General features: G+C 39.6%; 1 protein-coding gene across 8 annotated transcripts; it reads right to left on the minus strand.

The window, feature by feature from the left end:
- max (myc associated factor X) lies at window positions 1–13,231 on the minus strand. 8 transcript variants are annotated; one of them, XM_084377778.1, is made up of 5 exons: window positions 13,047–13,231; window positions 12,695–12,721; window positions 5,043–5,150; window positions 2,390–2,513; window positions 1–1,597 (listed from the first exon to the last, which is right to left on the minus strand). In XM_084377778.1, exons 1-5 carry the CDS (start codon window positions 13,080–13,082, stop codon window positions 1,410–1,412), a joined length of 483 nt encoding a protein of 160 aa, XP_084233904.1. In that variant the 5' UTR covers window positions 13,083–13,231; the 3' UTR covers window positions 1–1,409. The 8 variants fall into 8 exon arrangements, with proteins under 8 accessions (XP_084233904.1, XP_084233903.1, XP_084233901.1 ...); XM_084377777.1 differs by having other exon boundaries at window positions 2,390–2,528; XM_084377775.1 differs by having other exon boundaries at window positions 4,995–5,150.
- Window positions 13,232–19,564: the final 6,333 nt, after the last annotated feature.

A 19,564-nucleotide genomic window follows, 5' to 3' on the forward strand; every position in this document is an offset into this window, starting at 1 on the left:
TTAAAGGATAAAATAGTTTATTTTATAGTCTCATAGTAAAGGTAGGCCTCAACTTGCAAGACAATTGTTGGCAGTATGTACAACATACTTGTAATTTCCATGGAATGGAATCGGACAAACAAAGACCTATTACACTAATTATATCCTCCTAAATGGAAATAAAATGGAAACAATATACATACACACACGTTTCCTAGACACGCAAAATGCTTCCTTTTTTTTTCCTTGGGGGATTCAGCAACATTGATTTTTACCGTGTAAAGCACAACACATCGACAAGGACTTAATTCGCTTCCTTGTACTGCAAAAGACGGGAGCTACCTTTGACATTCAATACCTATTTCATACCCTTAAGGAAAACTACATGTGACAAATTGGCATTTTCCCATATCTTGTGAGATTACTACAAAATGCATAACATACTTTTGAAACTTGAAAACATCCAATCAATGCTTTTTATAATATATAAAACGAGATGCCTAACGTATTCAGCCACCTAAAGTCATTCACTACTTCAAGCTAAAGGACAAAATACGATACAAGTTTAGGAATATTCTCCTTCAAAACATCAATTTCAACAAAGGAGTCATCTTTTCTTTTTTTCTTTTTTTAATCTTGTGTTTAACAAACGTGTCAGGCAGAAAACATCTGCAATCCAGTGGGCCTGAGGTGGGTATCACTTTAACATTTGCTTCAAAGCGTCTTCACATTCTTTAGTGGAAAAAAGTAAGCTACAAATGTTTTATTTTTTTTATTTTTAAAAAGGTAAACTTCTCCAGGACGATTTATCTAGGTGTGTGTGTGTAAATTCTAAACAGGTTTTTATCAAGAATAACAAAATAAACAAAAAGAAGAAACAAAAAAATATATAATATAGCAGTGCTTGGAGGAGTACGCCTGACACGCCCTTCTCCCCCAAAAACAACCCGGGGAGGAGGAGGGGCTTTATTGAGGGTACAAAAAAAGCATCAAGTCCTTAAGTAGCCAAGCTGCCTCTTTTTGGGTTTTGGATTGTTGGCGTTGCTAGGGGGGAAATACCAATGACGGAGAATCAAAGAAAAGAGAGAAAGAGAGGGATGGGAAGGGGGAAAAAACCTGAAGCTCTCTAGATGGATTGAAGCAGTCACCCTCCACCCTGCTGACTTCCTCCCTCCAGTTCGTGGAGATCGGGTGGGAAGAGAGACGATTGTGGCGGCGGTGTGTGGAGGTTTGAGGCATCATGAGTCTCCAGTGCGAGCCCACCCAGAGATGGAGGAGAGAGGACGGTGATGTGAGGGAGGCCGGGGGTGGTGGTCGTTATGAAGAGGGGAGGGGTGGATGAGCCTTGAGAGCTTTGAAGGCTGCGTTCCCTCTCGCCCTCCCTTGTGCCCGCCGCCTCGACCCTGGCCAGATTTGAACCGCTCGGCCCTCTAGCTGGCCTCCACGCGCAGCTTCTTCCTGTTGGGCGGCTCCTCTGCCTCAGACTCGGAGCTTGAGTCGGAGCCTCCGTCGAACGCCGACACGGCGCTGCCTTTGGGATTGGTGTACAGGCTGCTGTCAGATGACGAGTAGCTGGCCTGGAGTTGGGTGGAGCCCTTCACCTTCTCCAGAGCACGGACTGTGTGGGCACAACAAGAAACATGAACTGAGGAAGAGGGTTAGAAGATAAACAACAGGATTTTAAATTGATATTATAAGTGAGGCTGGGGACATGTTACAGGAAATGTGGATAACCAGAGAATCCAAAATGGAGGACACCAAGGTATTAGCTGTGATGCACCATCCATTTTTATATAACCCTGCTCTGCTGAGTGGGAAGCAACCTAAATAGAGATTTCCGCAAAGTCCTCCTTTGAATTTATTTCTAACTGGATGCTGCTTTACTATTAATCGCATAAAAGTTAATACAATTCTGTAGATAAACTAGCTTACACTACTCAAAATTTGTGAGGGATATTGGGTTTTGTGAATGTATTTGGTCCCAAAAAATAATGCAACACATTACATTTGACTTCTATTACATATCCATGCACCTGCATATAAGCACTGATATCACAATATCCCTAACTAATTTTGAGCAGTGTAGTGATAGAGTTAAACTCTGAGATGAAGATTCACTTGGAGTTTCCATTTCTGTGCTGCTGCGGTTGCAGAAACAGTTTGAATTTGAGATTAGGACATCATGTTCTATTCATCCACATGGTGCTTTATCTCACTACAACATCCAACCAAAACAGACACGGTGCTGAGTCCCAACTAATATCGGCAGGCAAAAACATCTGAATGCCCACAACTTCCCTAAACTGGTTCAGCTGTTCTCGATTCTTAAATCAAGTTCTAATGGGTTTAAATTTCATGTAGAGTTTCCCCAACCTGCAGATCAACACGACAGTGGGATGGTGTAAAATACCTTGCTGCTCCAGCAGTGCGTTCTGCCTCTTCAGGTCGTCGATATCCTGTTGGTGCGTGTGGTTTTTCCGCCTCATGTACTGGATGTACTCTGTGGCTTTGTCTAGGATTTGAGCTCGAGACGCCTGTTTGGTAGACTGCTGTTAGTGACACATGCAGAGATTGATGCAATGACGCTAGTATACAGTTCTTTTCATTCACATTTATTGCACAAAAAAAAAGTTCAAATCCTGTGTGATGCTACCGAGATCTAACAACTGCCAACAACTGCAGGAGGCTACAGGGAAATCTAGGACAACACTGGGTTTCTGCACAGCTTGCCTCCTCTTAACCTCTCAAAATCCTCTAGCACTTCAGTCTGACATCCACAGGCGAGGTCACAACCCTGACACATTACTGTCAGAGTGTTCGCCTGGATTACAGCAAAGAAAAGTACCACTATCTGACCAGCTGCTCCAAAACAATCAAGGATAACAGGCACTTACTTGGCAAACATTCACTACATCTTTAATTAATGGAGCCATTTGTCTCAGCTGTTCATTGACATAATATCAGCAGAATCAGTGACATCTGTACTGATATGGGCTGGGTATGCACAAGATTCTGTTTCCTGCAGTGTTTTAAAGCCTAAAACAAAGTCCACCTTATTCTATGTCTTAATGAAGCAAGACCTCAACTGATACAGAAATAGAGCTGAGACACTGATTATACCAATTAAATCTTCCAATTTTATTTCTCAGTGGTTTGGTCCACATAAACCAGAAAGAATGATATATGATGATATAATTCCCCAAAGCTTAAGCGGACATGTTCTCATAGCCAAAACCATAGACTGTAACAAAAATGTGTAGCCTCCAGGTCAGACAAGAGACACCAATGAGGAAGTCCGTGTCCTTGCTTCGACCCTTTCACAGTGTGTTCAGGTCAAACATAACATTTTGGTTCAGCATTCAGTTCTACTGAAAGATATTCTCAGGAGTCGGCTGTTCATCGCAAGGAAATTTCATTTTTTAAAAGCCAAAATTAACAGCCTGATTAATACCACAGTTAACGTGAATTATGGATGAACTTTTTCATAATGCACCTGCAGGTTGTACTCCATACACCTGTCGTAGCTGTGGTCGCTAGCAAGGAAGCTAGTCTTTTTGGACTTTTTTTGCAATGTAAGTTCAAATCTTCACCAACTAGATGTGGTCAAATTCTTAAAAAGTTCTTCAAATGAAGGCTTTGTGCTGAGATCTTGGTGATGCTATGATTTGTCATGCCGCCATCTTGAGGATCCCTCAAATTAAGGATGTATTTGCTCATCAAAATAGCACTAGCATTAGCTGATGACTACTGGTCACTTCTGGTTTCAAAAACCCAATATGGCCACAGTCAAAATGCTGAACTCAAGTCATTCACAAGCCAATGGGTGATGTCACTATGGCTACGTCCATTTCTTTTATACGGTCTTTGTCCAAAACCAAAAGATATTCACTGAGAAAACCAAAACCAGAACCAGGAGCACTTAACTGTTAAATAGGTGACTTAAATGACAAGTCAATGATAGAAACGGTTGCCAACTATTTTCAATGGATTTACGTCTCAGCTCTCGCTATTATATTTAATGTGTGTGATTACTGTTTAGACTGACATCTACCAAATAAACTGATCACAAGATGAGATGCATCAGACTTCCCTCTGAAAAATTAGCACACAATACTTTTCTGCTCCCTTACTCTGACAAATATAAACACATCATTGCACAAATTCCTTTCTTTTATTCAATACAAAATATCAAAGGGCTAAAGAATTAAAAATGTCATCATAAAGCAAGCACTTAACAAGGACTTTCCCTGAATACATTAGTATAAAACCTGGCAACAACTGATTCAAATGACAATCTGATCAAGAAAACAAAATAAGGAGTCTTTGACCAGGTATTCACTGCCAGCTTTTAGTACTTGGCAGTCAAGTAAACTCAATGCTACCGACACATTTCAGTCCGTACCAAAACAGCATGAGGTTTGGTAACCAGCCTCAATATTCTCTTCATATTCTGCTTCCTCTCCCAAGAAACCAAATTACAGCATATTGGCCCTAAAACAGAGCTATAATGGCAGTACGGTCCTGGGAGAGGAGCGGGGGGTGAGTGCTGAGACAGCTTTAACCCAACACGTCTTACAAATTACCACCAAACATCCCCTCACATCATCATCTCATAAACCCCCGCCCTTCACGCTGGGTGAACTGGTCTTTTAAGGGAAAATAACACAGTGTGCCCAGTTACTGAACCAGCTCCAAATGCTCTCAATGTCATGAATGTCAAAACAGGAAGAGAGCAACAAAATTTCCCCATAATAACTTCCTGACGCTGATCCAAGTATTTAGACTGCATCACTGTCTCGCTGCTGCCAATCTGCTTTCCTCCCTTTGACTGTTTCACTGACACACACACACTAAGCAAGTAAAGACATCTGCATCTGTACATCCTCTAGAAATCATTACAATTACCTCAAGCACAAAATCCCTAAATAACCTCACACAGAATATAATAAACTAGAAATATTATACTTAACCTTTTATCAAACACATGGCAAAGTACAAGTTCAAAGATTTCTTACATGAGCCGTTTGTGTGCCTGGGGGACCTGCAGGCTGAGCTTTACCAACCTTTTCTCCCTGCAGGGCGGGTACCGAGTCCCGGAGGCTGTGAAAGCTGTCTTTGATGTGGTCCCTACGTTTGCGCTCCAGCGCATTGTGGTGTGCCCGTTTGTCTGCCTGCAATGACAAGATTCACAAGGCCTTCAGCCTGGCAGCAGAGCAGCGTGAGTAGAGAGGACAGCGGGTGTCCAACCGTCCCTAGTCAACCTACACAAACCGCTCTGCTGCCAAGTCCCACACTGCTACAACAGGAACACCAGTGATTCAGTGAAATAATTATCATATATATAGAAAAAATTATTAGCATAAAATATAATAAAATACAAAAATATGGCCATCACAAGTTTCCTCAAACTCAAGTTGACATCTTCAACAGTCCAAAACCCAAAGATACTCATTCATAACCCAGTAATGTGGTATTTATGCTTCTGAAAGTATTTGCCGATACATTTTGTCTCGCGATCAATCAAATAATTGTTCCAGCTGCAGATGACACGACTTATCAGACCTTAACTCCTGCCTGTTTCAACAAAAGCTTCATCCATAATTTATTTATTCTAGCTTAGATTTCGGCAAGACTACATACAGAGAATTACATCAGTGTTTATGCTGTTTTATTTTTCATGCGGTTAAAATGCTCTTTAAATAAATATACAAATAATTATAAAATTTTCATGATCCTAGCATGGCGGGCAGAGTATAACTTTGCACAGGAAGTCAGTCAATTAAGGTATCTTGGGACCCTAGTACCATTTTCACCTAAGAACAAATCATTACCATACAGTATGTGCTTGCTTTGGTTTATGAGCCACCATTAAAGTTTCAGTTTTGGCCCTCCAAGGGAAACAAATAAACCTGGTCTACAAAATGTAGTCATCTTAAAAAAGTCTGATTTGAAAAATACAATTCCTTAAACATTTGGAAGAAACTGCAAATGATAAATACTCATTTTTTAGAAATAAATAATCTGTCATTTTACAAAATAGAAAGTACTTGGTTTGTGCATTTCTAATCTAATACAGTAATGACAGAAAAAGTCTACAAATTTTGCATCTGGAACTGGCTCTAAATTCATGTAATGAGAGACACTTGTGGATCAAACTGTCGTCACCGGCGTTTTCTGATTCTAGTTAAGAGCGATACTTCAGGTAAAGGGAAAAAGGTGCTTCTAGTCGCAGTGCTAAGAATTTTCTTAATCACACCAGAAACTAATCACATGTTCCTTCGGCTGACTGTGTGTGCTACAAATTTTATTAACACCTGTCTGATTTCTGGGATATATTACCGATAGTCAAACAGAACAAAAACTAACACCTAATTAATCAATTGTCTGAAATGTTATCATCCAAAAAGTCCCAACTGTGTAAAAGAGCTAATTTTAATTGCTGCTTTCTGTGGCCTTTTGGCCCTCCACTTAAATTACCATCCCCCTCCTCCAATCTGACCCCCCAAATGCCTTTCTGGCACCTCCCTTCTCTGCAGGAGCACCCAGGAGTGTCCGTTCAAATTCATGACCGGGTCAAAGTCAAAAAAACGTAAGTCATTCAGATCATGGGGTGAGATGGGGGCGGATGAGAACAGCAGATCCTGGGTGAGGACGACACTGACAGAATTAAGCAGGACCGGGACCAACAAAGACCCCATGAAATGTAGATTTATGACGGTACTTTTGTAGCTAACGCTTTAAGGTTTATGAGCAGAATTCAGTTTGATGCTGTGCAGGACTGTTGTTTAAGTTTAACTCACTGAACTCAAGACAAATTCATGGTTAATTTCAGGCATCACAACACCTCACACATAAGTTGCCAAGTCAATTAACTGGTTTTTAATAACACAATCCTCATTTTATACATCCCGAATTAACACACATCTAACAAGCTCAAAATACCAATCAAGCATTTGTATTCAAATTAGACTGTAAAGGCATAAGATGGCTGCCATCATCACATGACCAGATCCAGACAGTAGATCAGTTTGCAGCCTGTAGTTCAACCTGTTTTTAGGCCAAACCATCCCAGCCTCCAATCAAATCTGATTCTGTCCTAATCCACGCTGTCACCAGGCTGAGACATTAAGTCCAACACCCAATCAAAGCCCTCACAGCTCAACTGATCATCTCGCTTCATGCACCTCCAACAAAGCAAGGCCAGATTTGAATATTAGCAAAGAAATGGCACAGTGATGTGGTTACGACACGGCCTCGAGCAGATGGGAGACAAGGCGGAGACAAGTCATGTGATCCGGTGTCTTCTGACTCATCTTGTCCACAGATCAAAACCAAAGAAGCCACAAGTGAGACACACGCAAGACACACGCAGGTTAAGACAAGCCTTCAGCATGGCATATGTTGGGTGGGAGGAAACGACATATAAAGTGCGACTCAGTTACAAACATCTGGAACAAAAACAAGCTGGTAGTTTGCAATTTAATGCAACAAAACAAGAATTAAGCAGCCTAAATGTCACGTGATTGAAACTGGCACAACAAAAACCGCTCCATAAAAATTCACAGCATATTGATCACAGTCACCTGCCTTGTGTTTAGTCTGGCTGGCATGGTAACAGCTGCTCCTGTGGCCTGTTGCACAAAAGACAGAAACCAAGCAGGAGAGACGAATCCACCAGGACCATGTGCCTCCACTCCCTACATTAACCAAACATGTGACTGGTATGGATGGCATGTGCAATTACAAGTCTGGCTGCTGTTTTCAGATGCACGGTTTCAGTAAACGAAAGGGAGGTTTAGTCGGTACACGTGGCTGACTTCCTGTGCCCAGCTAAGACTGACGACACTGAAGAATTTGCTCCTCGTGTGACGATTTTTAAAATTTAAACCCCACCCCTCGTTTCAAATTTGTTCGCACTATATTAGCATCTACGTAGGCTCTCAGTTACAAACTAAGACTTGTTTTAAACACACTTCTTTCACCAGACATGGTACTTCATATCATTAATCATTGAGAGTTAATTAAGATCCAAGAATGTGTTTAAGCAGTACTCTCTGGAGCTGCTCTATATACAATTACATGGCAATTATGGACATCAAGTGCCCTGGGTGATTCAAATGAGCCCTTAGTAACTTGATATTTCTAAATCCCTACGAGGATAAAGCTACATGACATTTAAAATTTTTGTTTTTACAGAATCCGACTCTTTCTGCTCTCTCCAAAATGTATTTTTTCAGTGAAATACTGAAATCCAATTTCAGCAGTGTTTTACAGTGAAGGTGGTCCACATCTGTGTACTTTATTACTTTAAATTAAACATTAATTCCCGGGGAAGAGGGCAGACGTGCCATTTCACACACCAAATTCCACATACAGTATTTAACAGGTGTGTCTGCTGTTGAGTTCGTCATCCACGACTAAATGGATCACAAGGCGAGGCGCATCAGGAACTAGGTGGTTCACCCAAAAACAAAAAGGCTGACATGGATAAAAATCACGGTACTAGTGTGGTTAAAAACATCAGAATATCAATTCTGGATATTTGGAAAGATTTCAAGACACCACCATGTCACATGACCAGCACCATTCTTTATATAAGGTTATTTGATCATTTGATTAAAGGGGAACTGAGCCTTTTGTTTGTTCTGTTTTGCTATATAGATTAAAATATTCAATTCCCCATTTTATCTAGCTGTAGCGGTCCAATCGCTGTATTGTATATAAATGTAATTTTTATTTCTGTTGTACATTAATGTACGCCTTGCTTTGTTCTTTTTATATTAATGTATATGGATGTAATTTTATACATATCAATGCAATTAATGTTCATCATGTTAAGTGTAAACATCCGGCAGCAGCTAGTGGGGATCTTTTAAATAAACAATTAAAGAAACCTGATTATTCAGGGTACATCATGAGAATACAGACATTTAAAAATCAAGTATTGCCATTAGGAAATCCTTTTGATTGAATTGCAACATTGTGGACGGGGACCTTCTACTGAATTCGCAACTACAGATTATCTTCATCATCAATTAATCTGCCAAATGTTTAAGATATGCATTTTTACAAAATTGTGAAAAATGCTCACAACTTCACAGAGCAAAGTGCCGCCTTCAACCACAAGTCTGAAAAGAATAAAGCTGCAAATTGTTACATTTAAGTAACTAAAACCTCAAATGTTTGACATTTTTGCTTTGAAATAAAAACAGACAACTTTATGGGCATCTCATTTTGAGGTTAAGAACAAACTGAGCTACACGCTGTTTGACTTGTGACCTGTCCTGTGAAAGTTCACTGACATCAAACCACCTTCACAAGTACTGCTAGTTGAACTGTGACATGTCCTGGTGCCTTATTAGCTATATGCTATCTGAGTTGCTGGACACCATGAAAAACAGGTGTCCAATTACCTCCATGCAGTCATTATCAGTTCATCATAAAACTGATACCTCCATGAGGACACCACGCCAGCTGAGCGGCTCCTTCCATGCTATTCATACCTGACCACGACATGTTACATAACTGCTCCAGGTACCGAGTGCAAGAGCTGGTAGCTGCCGCTCCCTGGCTAATGATGGTTGTCTCACATTCTCTGCATGAAAGGCTACACTTCTGTCAGGCCGGTGGAGTCGGGGAAAACCTTCTTTGCTCTAATAACAGTGGAAACACTAGTAAACCAAAAGCTCAATGTAGTAGTTTATAACTCACAAGTTGGGTTAGGGTTAGCTTGATGTATTTAATGAGTGTGTGGTGTCTTCTGTTTTTTGTTGAACCCATCGAGACAAATTCCAATCAATTATGTTGATATAGCAACAAAATACTGAATCTTCAATCTTATTTAAATGCTAACAGAGAAAAGTAGCCAGACATCACATTTGAGAATCTAAACTAGTGAAGTTCTGTCACTCTTGTCAAATCACTTTTTCTGAATTAATGTCGATACATTTTCTGTCAAGTCAAGTCTGACGTGTGACATAGCATACTAAACCCTCTAGAGGTTGGTGCAAACTTTGTGTACAGACAGTCAATTTCTTATCTCAATGACTACAACTTATCTACAGACAACAGACGCACTATCTAGTGCATCTCACTGTATACAACATTTGAAAAAGATTTAAGATTTCTATGTCTGTACTGGCTGAGTAAAATGTTGTTTTTAGATCAAAATCGCACTTTGAAAACTGCATTTTTTGATGCAGTTGCATAACTGCCGTTGGTGTAACATGCTGTAGCAAGTGAAGGTTTAAGCTAGCTGTGGGGCAATATTAAAATTTCATGTCTCGATTATCCTGTTCAACATAACTGCGATTCACGATATTATCCCAATAAGCATCAAAATAGCCTTAAAACTTGTACTTAAACATCTGGTATCACTTTATCCTTAAGTGCATATAAACTTTTTAATGCACCACAGAGAGGACATGGACATTTTGTGGCGAAAAACAAACAGAGTAAAGGATAAATAAATGATGGTAACCTCTTCTCTCTGTTGTTTTTTAGTTTAGTATTTACACACATCTGATTAACTTGTTTTTGTGGGGGATACAATGTGCCAGCCATGGTGACAGGCGTCGAGAATAGGGGTTGACCGATGTGGCTTTTTCAGGTCCGATATTGATAATTAGAGCTCAAGCACACTGAAAAATGAGAGTTGGCACCAATATTCATTTGTAGTTTATCAACATATAATTTACTCGAGTACTGGTCTTAAGTACTATTTTGAGGTACTTTCCTTGAGTACTTCCTTTTTCTGCTACTTTATACTTCTACTAATTATACCTCTCCACCACATTTATTTGATAAATTTAGTTACCAGTTACTCTGCTGATTGAGATTATTCAATGTTTACAGGCTATCACTTGTGACACGTTACCAATCAGATATTGTTGTAGGCGGGACGTTGTGTCAGAGCATGTTGCATCAGAGCAAAATTAGCACATTTTTAAATTAGTTTATTTTATCTGCGATCTGACAGAAAAATTAGAAACCAATAATCGGAAAAAATACTGCATATTGGCTCAAAATTATCCATCTAGCCCTTATTAGGACATTCAAAATAGATCAGGAAATCCAGATAGGACTGTACATCAGTGAGTAAGACACCTTTTCAAGACATTAATATGAGGAGAATCATGATTATCTCGATCAACTGTTTGTGAGTTTCTGTCCCTGGTTGTGCATTTGCAGACAAGGCGACATTCTGACTCACATTCACAAGTTGATTCAGTAAACTTGATCACTTTTATTGCTATTTTTTTTACATTTTGCAATATTTTAAACTTATTTTGCTTTATCTTACACTCATGTTTGCGCAACAACAACACACCAGTGTTGCCTTTTAATTATGTAATTATATCCGTGTCCCATGTTCATACATGTATAGATAGTATATACACATTAACCTTATCCCTGCTGTCTGTATTTTTATTCTGCATACTTATTGTATTATTATTGCCGTATACATTTTATTTACTAGTCACTAGTTATCGTGTCTGTAGTCTCGAAGCGAACGATTTTCACACGTGTTTACTTGAACAACATGACTTGAGCGACATTTAATATCTTGAATCTTGACTCATCCTCTACTCATTCCAGATATGCAAAGATGGGAGAAACTGTTTGACTCTGGGGGCACAAACAGCTACCAGGACATACATATTCATACCCGTAGCTTTCAAATTGGCTCAGATTAAGTGAGCTAAATTCGGGTTTCGGTCTCTCGTGTGGCTCTGCAATCAAGGCAATAAACCAAGATAAGGAGAGGAAGGTTTGAGGTTGATCTAAGTTTCCCAGCTTATTATCACTAATGCATATCTAAAATGTAACACGCATGTTTTCTTTCCGTCTTTATGCGTTTCAATGATCTGACAGGAGGTGAGGCGTCGAGCCGTGCAGCCTGTGCATCAACCCAAGTCGTGCACAGGGTGTTTTTCTCGCCGGTATGCGATGCAGCTATACGTCATTCATTTAGGCTGCCAGCCCTTTAGTGGCCTGTAGAGAGAAGATGGCTCTAATCACTGGCTGCAACACAGGAAAAACATCCCGCAGCACCCCTTCCTGACACGAAGGGCTCGTCCGAGGTGCAGGCGCGGCACATGCAACAGCCTCTCTAAACCCTTTTCCCTCTGCAAATGTTACAAATAAAATAAAACGGTGGCTCTTACGGGATGACCTACATGTGTTATTTGCAAACCGGATCACGAGCGGGATCCCCGCGGTGTGGAGTGAACCGCCGGGGGGGGGGAGAAAAAACACGACTCGGAGCGGCCGCAGCCGAGCACGGAAAGCTTTGTGTTTACCGGAAAAAATAACAAACATGCAACAAAACAGCCATTGTAGCTGGATAAAGCTTTGGTCTAAATATAGATGTCGTGTCAACGTCTCCCTATGGCCGCGAACACACAGGATGGGGGATACCCTGCAGTGCACTACTAACGCTGATGCCGAGGAACAATCGCAGCCTTATAGGAAATACACTACGATTCAACGCTACTGAGCATTACGTGCAGCACATTTAAGTCTACAAACAATAATATAGCTGTTCCACAAGGAAGAGAGCAGCAGTTTGACATTCTCGTTCAACCTCCACAGTATGTAAACCTTACCAATCGATTAAATACCAAAACAAAAAAAATGTAATAAATAAATCAACTTTGCAGCAGTGGGCAAAACATTTCTCGACATTGGACACAATCCCCCCAGCATTACGCACCACATTGTGATATCTCGGTGAGTCTTCCTGCAAAGAAACAGAACAAAAAGTACAATTGTAGCCATAATTGTTCAGCAAATCTTACTGTTTCGCTGAGGTCACTAGAAAGTGAAATAATTTAGCAGATTCACAAAAGCTCTTAAGCAAAAAAAAAAGAAATTTTAAAAAAGACAGAAAAAGGGCTAGTGTTGCTTATCAATTAACAAGAAGAATCCCGATAAGAAATACTTATCAAGCAGAGAAGCAAAACTAGCCAGCTTATTGGTAGCTAACGCTAGCTGAGCCGCTAGTTCAGCTAAATCGCCAGCTAGCAAAATAACATCGTTAAAAGGCGAAAAGTGGTCATACTCACGTCACTATCGACTTCGATATCATCGTTATCGCTCATTCTTCGATAAAATAGGCTAGTTTAAAGGGACGGGAGGCTAAAAAAACAACATGAATCAGTTTAGCACCGAGCGGCGCTCCGACAGACAGACAGCTAAATGCTCACGTTCTGTTTGGACAGAACCGAGGTGGACTCTACCGTCTCCACGTGACTACGCTACACACACTTAACTACCGCCGCGCAGTACGCATGCGCAGGATCCCAGGGGCTTATGGGAAGTGGAGTTGCTCGGGCGTTTTTACAGCGTACCTTTAAAAAACGGACATTACCGAAGGCTTTTTAAGGTGAACATATTCAAAAACAGATATTAAACAGGCGATGGACTGTTACAACACCACTAAGTTGCTTTGATAACATAAAAATAGGAAGCATGTTTTTTATTCTTGAACTACACTCTCCAGGGGTCATTTGGCTTGCTCGCGACGTCACAGCGTCTCTTCGCTTCAGAAGCATTGTGGGAATTGTAGTTGGGGCGATATTTGTATGTCAGAGGAGCTAAACAGGGCCATGGCTGAGACACGTGGATTTTTAAGAACACACTCAAGAAAGACAACTGACACACACACACACACACTCACACACACACTCACGTCCTGTTATTACAGCAGCCTACAAATATGCACGAATCAGCTGATTCTTCCTTTTTGTCACTAAAAATGCAGCCTTATTTCCTGATTTTCATTTTTATTTATTTCTTTGTTTATATTCTTTTCACTCACAGCCTATATCATTACAGCTGTATATCTAAAATAACATCTGTTGAGCTGACACAAAACACATTTTATTTGCCATTTTTTAAAGAATCAATTCATCATTTAAGTAATTCTCCAAGCAAAATGGTGAATAGTCATTATATTCATTAGTTCCAGCTACTAAAATGTGAATATAACGTGTTTTTTTCCCTTTTTTTATAAGACTGATGTGATATTGAACTGAATGTTTTTGGTTGGCTGTACAAAACAACTGCTTTGGGATATTTTTATGTACGGCACTCAAAATTAGTTGGGGATATTGGGATATGGGTGAATGGATATGCAATAAAAGTCAAATGAAATGTTTCACATTATTTTTGGGGACTAAAGATATTCACAAAACACAAAATAAAATTCAGATATGTCACAAAAAAGACAATAAAGTGAAACACTAAAAAATATCTAATAACTAATGATGAATAGTCCATTTCATTTACTATTCACTAATATTTAATTGAAGAGACAATTAATCCAGTAAATGATCACAGTCTTATTGAAAATTGTAGCCCTAAAAATCTGACATACAGCCATTTTGATGCAGAACTCGTATTGCATTTCCCACAACGCAGTCCTTTGAGTTCATGTTGTATACATGTAATGGTGGGAAAAGATGTTATGCAGTGTGGGGGCTGATCTCACAACAAATTGCGAATAATCTGCACTGGTGCTTCCTTTTTCACAAAATTGTGCTGTAGATAAGGAGCTTACACTGGATTATTTTGCAACAGTGGGTCAGTGAATGTGTAAAAAAAAAAAAAAAAAAAAAGCCTGGAGCAGACTCATCCATTCACCCAACAGGTCAAGAGGCCACAGCAGCTGTGGGCGACACCCTGCTCTCCATCACCTTCCCTACAGACACGGGGCTTTAGACCTGTACTGACCTTGATTCAACCATTTTTTCCTCTACCATCTAGCCAATCTGCATCATCCCACTTCCTGTTAGACCTCTATGTCTTGTCCTAATGGCAATTTCAACCCCTATCTACCATTTTATAGAATCATAATGCATGTCCTGCAGCAGCAGAGCCAAACAGGGTCATATGGTGCGTAACACTATAGCCCTAAGTAAAGGATGACCACACAATAAGGCCAGCCTTTAATAATGCATCCGCTGCAGTGAAGCCTCTCTGTCTTCATGGATGACAGCAAGAAAGCACATAGCTATATTTGTGTGCTACAATCACATTTAAATTTCCTCGAGGGATGGGTAATGTTACCGAAAAAATATGATAATGAGGCAGAGCTCACAGAGATTTTTCACATCTGCCTTATTCTTGCCACACCCTTAACGCTATCCCCCCAGGCCTGAGCTGACTTATGAAGTGTTTCAGCACCATTTCAGCCCATAATATTCAAGCTGAGACATTGATTAGCTGTGGCTGGGACTGGAGGAGGGACAAGTAGTAAAACATCCAGGTATGTGAAGCACTGGGCTGTAATTATAGCTAAAGAGAGAGAGCTGATCAGCTCAGGCCAAGCCTCCCTCCCCTCCCCCTATGTCCTCACAGGGCCGGCCTGTTAAACCATTAAAATGTCCTCCTTTTGTCCCCTTCCAGGGTACTGCAGACTACACTGGAACGGCCCCAGTATGCAGTCACCATAAGAGATTTTTTTTTTGTTCTTGCCATTGTTGTCAGTGCATGACTTGTGAAAGGGAGAGGAGGGGGTTGCACTGTCAGATATACCATCAGATTAAGGGTAGACACACATGAAGTGCCTTGAATGAGCATGATGCGGTTTCGAATGCAGTTTTTGTGCGTGTGCATGTTAACATTTGAAAACACTACACATCATTCATAAGCAGAATGATCTACAGTAATGTGACTCACAAGTGATTCAAATATTTGGAGTAATGATCTCATTATTAATAATAATCATTTTTGGATGACCTAAGGATTGGTGAGGATGAGGTGAAAACTACAATACACTATCTATATATTTACAGTATAAAGTATATTCTCAGCTAGGGGAGTTGCTATAGAACGATAATGACAACAACCATGATATTTGAAATAAATTAAATTGGTATTGTGTCAATAATACACATACGATAACATTGGGTACACAACCTCTGACATCATTTCTGATTCTATCCGTTCCCATGTTGTCATAGTAGGTTGCGGTAAAGCACCTTAAACGCTACCCGCCTTAAAACGCAAAAGAACATTAAGTGTAATTGTTCTTTTTGTGCACTTTTGTACAGTTATGAATAAAAATAGTCTCTCCACCTCCCTGCACATTTTGAGTGTAATTCATTTGCCAAAAAAGAGAGAAAACACACAATAAAGTTAAAGGGGCACTATGTCGTTTTGGAGAAGAAATTCAGGTTTGATCTGAATAAGTCACTGACTGTATTACGTGATAAAGACCAATTTATTTTTAAAAGCATCAATGGTTAAATTCAGTGATGAACATTTACAATGTTGTGACATGGTGATAAATGATATCACCGTCCTGTGGGAGTTTAGATGAGCCAAACATTAAAATGATTGGATCCATCTCAATATCTCTTATATAGTTTTAATAGATATATATTTGTATATATACATAGAGAGAGTTTTAGTAGTAGTATAGTTTTTAATAGTAAAGTGATACAATACAAATATCAGCAGTTAAGACACAACATAATGAATACCACAAAACAAAAGTAGACACAAATACAAGATCAAAAATACAATAAACGTAATAGCAGTAATCACAACCAGTAAAGTGTTTTATTTATTTTAGTTGGACTTTATTATATGTGCTAAGAGGTTTTTTTTGTATGTCTGAGGGAGGAATGGTTAAGAGTCACAAGTATGGGGGAATCGTCTCTCCAGTGGCACGGTGGATTGTAAATGCTGTGAATCTGTAGTGTCGCTCAGCCTTTTTCTGGTGATTTTAGATTTCAAAGACCTGCCTGCTTTAAGAACACTACTGATGACGTGTTGTTGCATCAGTGCCGGACTAGTTTACTTCAACTAATCTTTATTCCATTGTCTCAGCGGAGGATGACACACCAAGAAATGATTGTCTCACAGGGGCAGAGACCTATTTATACACTAAACTTCATGACTCATCATGATCATTCACAGACAAGTCTATCAGAATACAGTCAGTGTCAGATTTCCACTATGGATGCTTTTTCTCATTGCATGAAGATGCAATATTTTCCAAACACCCATTTTCAAATCCGTCAGCCATATTCAATGCTCAGATTTCTTTCTATATGGAGAACAAATGTTATGTTGGTCTACTGCAGTTATTTCCAACATTTTATTTCTGGCTGATGTATCCCCAAAAGCACCCCCAAAGTACTTGTGTATTCCAGTCCACTAGATCTGGACTTTTATAAGGATCTGCATCAAGCTGTACTCACTCATAGATACCAGTCGCCCTGATAAAGGCAGATATTTTTCATTGTTCCCTGAGTAATTAACGAAAATGTCATTCCTGGATCCGTTCCTTCATCTGGATCCGCACCAAAAGTTAATGGGGTCTATTCTGGGCTGAGACCCATCATCCATTCAAGTTTCGTGGAAATCTGTTTTGTAGTTTTTGTGTAATTCTGCTGACAAACCAACAAACCAACAAATGGACATGGGTGAAAACATAATCTTCTTGGCGGAGGTAACAAAAAGACTTTTATTAACAGTGTTGAGCATCTATAAACTGTTAAGACGTTTCTTACAAGTGCTTAAAAACGTCTTACAATCTAACAATAAATGTGTTTACTACACTATGATTAACACTTATATAGTCTTATTAATATAAATAAGCATTTTATAAGGACTTTTAAAGGCTGTTTACAAGGACACTTATTACAAGGACATATACTACTGTAGATCAGTATAGATCAGCCAAACAACAATTTTTAATCCTTTAATTTAGTTTATTTTCCTCCTCTCAAATTAGCTGAGCTGCTCCACAATCTTTTCATACACAAAAAAGTACTTCTATCAGGGAACCGCTGATCGAATTGATTTACCTTTATCTTAGCTGTGTCTCATAACCATGTTGAATGCATTAAGCAGGCGCTTCTCTCGGGCTGGCACAGAGCTACATGCGCGAGGAGTTTCTTCTGCAGAGGGATTTGCAGAAACAGCGGAATTGTCCGGCAAATGAAAGCTATCAGGAATCTTGGCTCGAGCTTTAGAGCAACAATCTGTGAACTGCACGTAATTTGTGATCATGTGCGGCAGAGTTTGTACTTGGCAAAAGCTAATCTGCTCGCTAGCCAGAATGCTGTCGCCAACGAGCCTGATGATAACATCACACGTTCTCTGAGAAGTAAAGCAACGCTGTAGAGTCCAAATGAGCAAATGATCCATTTGTTTTTAATGCTCTCCTCTTGACAACTTCTGAGGCCATTTTTTGGCAGGAAAGGGGCACTGAAAGTAGACTACCTGTATGTAAAACATGACACATAAACTGGCGTTTAAGCCTTTCTGTTGGTTAAACAGCAGTAAAAAAAACAACTGCTGTATGGTTGTTCCATCCAACACTTTTCTAATGTGAAATTCAATGAACATTTTAGCCTCTTGGGGCTGCTAACAGTGCTCAAGATTTTTATATTTGACTAAGAAAAGGGCCTTCTAAGATTTTAGTTTTCAAAACAAAGCTGTCGCAGTTTAAAGGAGCACTATGTAGTTTTCAGGAAGACATTTTTATCAGAAGAGAAAGATCTTCATTGACTGATTTTTTTTTTATGCCAAACAAACTAAATAAACAAACTCTACTTTGTTTTCATGACTGAATAAACAAACCGACCTTGAAGGACACACAGTTTCATACTGTTTTACTTTGTTTATATGTGGCAGACCCTGCCACCTTTCTAGCTTCAAACAGTGTTCAGGGGACCTTATTTTTCTCTGAGAACATCTTGTTCATTTATGAAAAAAAATCTGAGATTGTATAAAATAATTAAATTCTGAGTTGAAATTTTTTCTCCAAAACTACATAGTGCCCCTTTAAAGGTCCAACGTGTATGTTTAGCGGCATCTAGTGACAAACGCTAAGAATGCAAACATTTAGAAAGTCCCTCTCCTGAGCCAGTGTTTAAATTGAACATGGCTGTAAAACATGGAAGGGGACCATGAATATAACTGCCCTAAATCCCACACACTGGACCTTTCAATTGCAGCAAATAAGGACAGACGACGTGAGTTTTACTCTCACAGGACAAAGCTTATAATTAAGATATTCTTCTCTTCCTCTCTATGACTCATTGTGGTCACTACAAAACAAGTCACAGAAAGCCTTCAGAGAGCTTTGGGGAATATTCACAGGATCTTCCTCCTCCAGAATGTCTTGCAGATGTCCGTTCTTTCCGCCACAAACTTACCCGAGAGAGGATTGTGTCAACACTTTAAAAATATCTAAATTTTTTTTTAGAAAGACTGCGAAAAGATAAAATGAGTTACAGAGCTGCATTGTGTCCTTAATTCAAAATCAATGCCGACAAGAGCTGTGTCAGAAATAACAGACGTATTTGTCAAAGAGTATCTTTTATTCACCTTTCTCTCCTCTCTCATGTGTCACTTAGGCTGCAGAAGTCAACTGTGCACTAGATGGCAGCTCTGTACAACCATCAGCCGTCATGTGTCATTCGTTACTGACAGTAAAGAGACTGACAGCACATAAGGAGTTGATTATTTTCAGAGAGAAGAGGGAAAGAAGAGCAGAGGAAGCTCTGGCCCAACAGGTAGCAAAAATTTACCTGCAGCTGCAGACAAATCAGTTTTACACTTC

Source organism: Pagrus pagrus, assembly GCF_965226575.1.
Source record: "Pagrus pagrus genome assembly, chromosome: 16".
Classification (NCBI taxonomy): domain Eukaryota; kingdom Metazoa; phylum Chordata; class Actinopteri; order Spariformes; family Sparidae; genus Pagrus; species Pagrus pagrus.

Bases quoted from the DNA above. Each gene is read 5' to 3' on its own strand.
- max (XM_084377773.1), bottom strand. From the start codon at position 13,082: ATGAGCGATAACGATGATATCGAAGTCGATAGTGAC. The intron at 12,722-13,046 runs GTGAGTATGACC...GTTTCTTTGCAG, and splicing joins ATATCGAAGTCGATAGTGAC to GAAGACTCACCGAGATATCA. The intron at 5,151-12,694 runs GTGCGTAATGCT...TTGTCATTGCAG, and splicing joins CACCGAGATATCACAATGTG to GCAGACAAACGGGCACACCA.